The following is a 5,499-nucleotide window of genomic DNA, read 5'->3' as shown; positions in this document are numbered from 1 at the left end:
TCTTTCTTTCTTTCTTTTTTTTTTTTTTTGTCTCACTACATAGTCCAGGCCAGCCTTGCACTTGCTATTAGCCTGGACTGGCCTTGAACTAGTGATATCCTGCATCAGTCTCCTGAGTGCTGAGATTTCCGGTATGTGCTATGATGTTCAGACAGCTGCTGTTTTTGTAAAAACCTTAAATAATTTTAAGCATGGCATGATGGTGCATGCGTAAAATCCAAGTGTTCTGGGAGGCTGAGGCAGAAGAATCAAAAATTCAAATCCAGCCCATGTAACTTAGGGACGTAGCAAAACCCTGTTTCAAAATTTTAAAAGGTGGTAAAAATGTAACTCAGTGTGACAAGGCCTGGGCTCGATCCTCAGTGCTGCCAAAAGAAAAAAAAATTTTTTTTAATTTACAGAAGAGTAACAAAGATTGTACATAGTTCTGACTGCTTGCTACCTGGCTTTCTCCAGGGGTTATCACAACTACAGGATTAATATTGGGACAATATTGTTAACTACACCACTGACTTTATTCATATAAATACTGATGTCTTTGTTTCCCCATTCAAGGATCTAGTCTGTGATATTGCATTGCATTTAGCTGTCATATCTTCTAGTCTCCTCTTGCCTATGACATTCTCGTTTTGTCTTTTAGCAACTTTATGTATTTTTTCCCTATCCACCTTATCACCCTCATCTTTTAATTATTTTTAGTACCTTTATTGAGACATAGTTTACATACCATAAAACTTACCTGATTTAGATATTCAGCTGATTTTTTTTTTTTTTTTTTTTTTTTTTTTTTTGTACCAGGGATTAAACTCAGGACCTTGCACTTGATAGGCTGGCACTAATGCTGCCGAGCTATATCCCTGGCTTCTCAATTAAATGATTTTTAATGTAGTTACAGAGTTATTCATCTGTCACCTTGCTGCTGCTTTTAACAAATAAATTAGGAAGTAATTTTATGAACAATCTGAAAATTAATAGCCTCCTTGCCCCACAGTCCTCTCTTTTTTAAAAATAGTTTTTAATCTTTTATTTATTTATTTAGTACAGGGTCTTACTACGCAGCTCGGACTCCATAATGATCCTCCTGTCTCAGCCTCCCCAGTGCTGGGAGTACAGGTGTGTGCCAGCATGCTCAGTTTCAGTGGGCAGTATGGTGGCACAGCATGCAGTACCAGGGGTCAAACCTGGGTCCTTGTACCTGCATGTGCTTAGAACTCCGAGCTATTGCCCCAGCCTCCACAGTCCTCTCTTGATGAAACTGTCATTTTGATGTGTGTTCTTTCTCCCTTCTTCAATGGTTATAGACATATGTGTATAAAAATAGAGGATTTGGGGTATGTGTTTAAAAATACAAATTACACTTTTTTTTTTTTTTTTTTTTGGAACTGGGGATTGAATTCAATATACTGTGTATGTACTTTTTTTCCCTTTGTAGAGTGTGGACGTGTTCCATATTGGCACACCACGTACTGATTGATCTACCAGATCTGTGCATCTGTTGTGTGGTGATGTGTGGAATCTTATCCTGGTGGACAGGGAGGTTGTCTATAATTTGTGTTTTTTATAAATAATATGTTCTTGATGACTCTAGAAACACAGGTGCCAGTATTTTCCTACAGTAAGTCTTAAACAGCAGTACTGTGTCCTAAAAAAAAAAAAAAAACTATCACTTTTTAGTCTGACCTGTTTTCATTTGTGCCATTCTAATGAATGAAAAATTAATTTCATTATTTCTTTCATTGCTTCTTTGAGAGAGGAGTGATTATAGGCGTGAGACAGGTCTGTGTTTAAAGGGTTTTTTTGTTTGTTTTTGGTGGTCTTGGGGATCAGAGCTAAGCCTGAGCAACTGAGCTCAGCACTGAGCTACATCCCCAGCCCCTTTTTATTTTTTTATTTTGAGATAGGGTCTTGTTAAGTCACTAAGTTGCCCAGAATGGGCTTGAATTTATGATCCTCTTAATTTGGCCTCCAGAGTGCTGGGATTATAGACTTGTGCCACCAGGCCCAGTGGAAAGGTCTTATTTTTGCTACTTATCTTCCTTGAACTTTTTTTGGAACCATACACTTAGGCTCCTTTCTTGTTTACCTAGAGCAGAAATCAAGTTGAAAAAAATGGTAGGTCATTTTTTTTTCTAGTTTTTTTTTTCATATGTATATACATTTTTATCAAGTTTATTGGTACAATTTAGATATACTTAATGATCACATTCATCATGAGAAATTTGTGCCTGTACATGATATATTTTGATTCCTCTTTTGTCCTGTTCCCTTCCCTTCCCTTCGAGTCCACTTTCCCTCCTTACTTACAAAACTCTTTCCATTTTATCTTTCTTTTTTTTCTTTTTGTTTTTCTTTTTTTTTGGCAGAACTGGGGATTGAACTCAGACCCTTGCGCTTGCCAGGCAAGCACTTACTGCATTTTATTTTTCTTTCCTCATTTTTTCTTTTCCCTTCCTTCCTTCCCCTCTCTCCCCTCCCTAGTTCCCTTTTCTGTTCTAGCTACATAAATGGTTCTTTAGCTTATATGGTTTAGCCTAGAAAGTACATGAGGATGGGCGTTGGGGACAGTTTATGGTGGGGTGGGAGTAACAAGGCAGTTATTTAAAAATACAAGTCACATTGAAGAATGGAGACCGAGCCATCCACTTTTTTGGGGACACAAGAAAAAGATGCCTTTTAATAACTGGGAAAGAAGCCAAAGTTAAAGTTTCTATCGCAGGGACTATGATAGGCACAGTACGTGGAACCAGCACATTTAGTAAAACCAAGTTGAGATGTTGGGAGCTCTTAAATCTTCCCCCTTGGACTCAGCTGCTTTGCCAGGATAATGAATTCCGTCTGTTACCACACCGGCCATGTGTGGTCAATGCTTGAGTAACACTAGGATGACAGAGATTTCTCACTGGACTTTGGCTCTCCAAACAACAACAGTTCTCTTTCTTATGCTTCTTTCAGCCTGATTTGTTTTAGGTTTTGGATTTTCTTTTTGGCACCTAGAGTTGAACTCAGGACCTTGTGCTTGCCAGGCAGGTGTTGTGCCACTGAGCTACATCCCCGGCCCTAGCCTGATTTGTGGCAAGTGAATTACCTCCCCCTGAGTTTCCTTATAGATTGATGCCTATGATTTCTCATAGTTTTGAAGTTAAAAGAAGGGAAATTTCACTGTCCTTGCAAGTCATGCCTGAGTTACGTTGATAATAGGAACAGTGCAAAGGCAGTAATTATGTCATCAGAGGCGATGGGGAAGGTTTGGCCAAGAGATGTTTGAAAGTAGTATTTGTAGGTTGTAGGAGGAACACTGAAGCTGGGCGGAACTTAGCTTTCTGATAGGGTGTTTATCCACATGGAGGGAGGAATGAGGGTCTGAATGCCTGCTCTCTCCGGGACTTCTCCTCAGCCTTGTCTCTGGCCGGCTTCTTCTAGAGCCCCTGTAGCGATTGGAGTGGCTGCCCTGTCCACCACTGAGATGCTGGCTGCGGGCCTGAAGGGAAGGGGCTTCTTGGTGCTACACACTTACCAGGACCACCTGTGGTGGGTACAGTGTTTGTTCTGTTTGCAGGGAGCTGGGCTGGGTGGGGGATCACATGCTTGAGATTCGGGGCTTCAACCATGGCCTTAGGCAGTTTGCTTACCTGACTTCATTTCCTTGCCAAGTGTGGGGAAAATATTGATATTTTTTCCAGTTTAAGGAAGAAATTAGCAAGAACTTTGATGATTTCTTTAGGTGAGTGTTAGAATTGTAGACCTGAAGACCTCTGGGTTGGTGATACTCAGTTGTTTTTTTTTTTTTTTTTTTTTTTTTTTTGGCAGAACCGGGGATTTAACTCAGGCCCCTGCACTTGCCAGGCAAGTGCTTATTCCATTGAGCTGTCTCCCCAGCCCCGTGATACTCATTTTTAAATAACTGCTTAGTCAGGCCTTTCCTGCCACACATATCAGGTGACTTATGGCCCTGTGCCAGGTGCTTCTGGGTCTACATCAAAGCAAGATGGACCCTCGAACCCCAGGATAACTGATTACTTTTATGTTTTTTTTGTTTTTGTTTTTGGTTGAAATTGTTTTTTAGGTAAGGCTTTTTATTTTTATTTTTATTTTTTATTTTTTGGTGGTACCGGGGATCAAACTCAGGACCTTGTGCTTGCCAGGCAAGCTTTTATTCCACTGAGCTATCTCCCTGGCCCCCCCAAGATTTATATTTTGGTTTTGGTGCCAAAGACCGAACCCAGGGCTTCCAGCTTGCTAGGCAAGTGTTCTCCTGAGCTAAATTCTCAGCCCCCTGATTACGTTTATGGTATCCAGGTCTCAGATCACCTTACACTGTGGAAGTTCACACATTCTGACCATAGCATTTGCTTTCCAGAGCCACCTTCCAGTTCTCTTGTCATTTGATAAAAGTGGTAACAGTGTACCGGGCTTTAGGCCCAGTGCTGTGGCTTGCTGGTACAAACTCGCCCTTCACCTGAGGTGCAGCCTCGCCTACTTTGAGCAGATGTCTGAGGGCATATGACTGACTTCTCTTAGCACTTTGTTTTTAGTTCTCAATCAGGGAAAGAAGTCACGTACAGGTCTTAACCAGTTTTCAGCAGCAGCTGCCTCAGCCCATCACCCCTGCTTTAAAAAATACTTTAAAAGATACTACAAGCCAGGGAAACAGCCAGTGCATAAGCACCAGCCCGGCAAGTACAAGGGACTGAGTTCGATCCTGGTGCCACAAAAAACGAGACAAGACAAACCTCTCCCCCACAAAAAATAAAACAAAAAAAAAAAAACAGTTTTAACTAAGGTACTTTTTACCTGTCAGAGTAGCCTGAACAGATACTTTGGTCTCACAGTTCCAAATACTAATAAGGCTTATTGCAGCTACAGTTAAAACTTGGTTTGATTTACATAATCTTGGCTAAAGTAAAGTTTTTTACCTCTCCATTCTCTGCTGTGTGGCACTGCTTTTTATCCTGTCTTCCTATGGTTCAAGACTCTCAGCCCTGCAAATTAGAATGCATTTGATTTAGCACAGGAGCTTGAGAATGTGTTTGCTTTTTTTTTTTTTTTTTTTTTTTTTTTTTTTTTGAGTACTAGGGATTGAACAAAGGGCCTTCTGCATCTTTGACCCTCTTTAAAATATCTTGAGATAGGGTCTTGCTAAGTTACTGAGTTGGCCAGGCTGGGCTTGAATTTGTGATCTTCCTGCCTCAGGCTCCCCGGGAGCTGGGATTGTGGGTGCACACCACCACACCTGACTTTTCATTTACTGTTTTTATCTTGTTTAATTCAAAGTGGTTCTTTTTTGTTCACACAGAATGCTTTTAGGGGTTTTTGTTTTTGAGATGGGGTCTTGCTGTGTGTTTCAGGCTGTCCTTGAACTCTGTGTAGCCCAGTCTGGCCTCAAACAGCAGTCTTCCTGCCTTAGCCTTCTGAGTGCTGAGATTACAAGTGTATACCACCATGTCCAGCATAGGGGTTTATTTTAACTGCTTTTACTTTTTTTTTTTTTTTTTTTTTTTT

General features: G+C 40.7%; 1 protein-coding gene across 5 annotated transcripts in view; it reads left to right on the top strand.

Annotated features, from left to right (window-relative positions):
* Positions 1-5,499, top strand: part of Eif2d (eukaryotic translation initiation factor 2D) — a 23,635-nt gene that overhangs the window by 6,389 nt on the left and 11,747 nt on the right. For 4 of the 5 annotated variants that reach the window (XM_004641143.2, XM_004641142.2, XM_023701155.1 and 1 more), the window contains one exon: positions 3,421-3,528. In XM_004641143.2, the coding sequence (XP_004641200.1) occupies positions 3,421-3,528 (108 nt within the window). Of the gene's footprint in view, positions 1-3,394; positions 3,529-5,499 lie in introns of all 5 variants that reach the window. The other variant, XM_023701153.1, reaches the window with a different exon arrangement.

Source organism: Octodon degus, unplaced genomic scaffold (assembly GCF_000260255.1).
Source record: "Octodon degus isolate 3935 unplaced genomic scaffold, OctDeg1.0 scaffold00131, whole genome shotgun sequence".
NCBI classification, from domain to species: Eukaryota; Metazoa; Chordata; class Mammalia; order Rodentia; family Octodontidae; genus Octodon; species Octodon degus.
The sequence above is the reverse complement of the archived record's forward strand: the minus strand, read 5'-3'. Positions and strand labels throughout refer to the sequence as shown.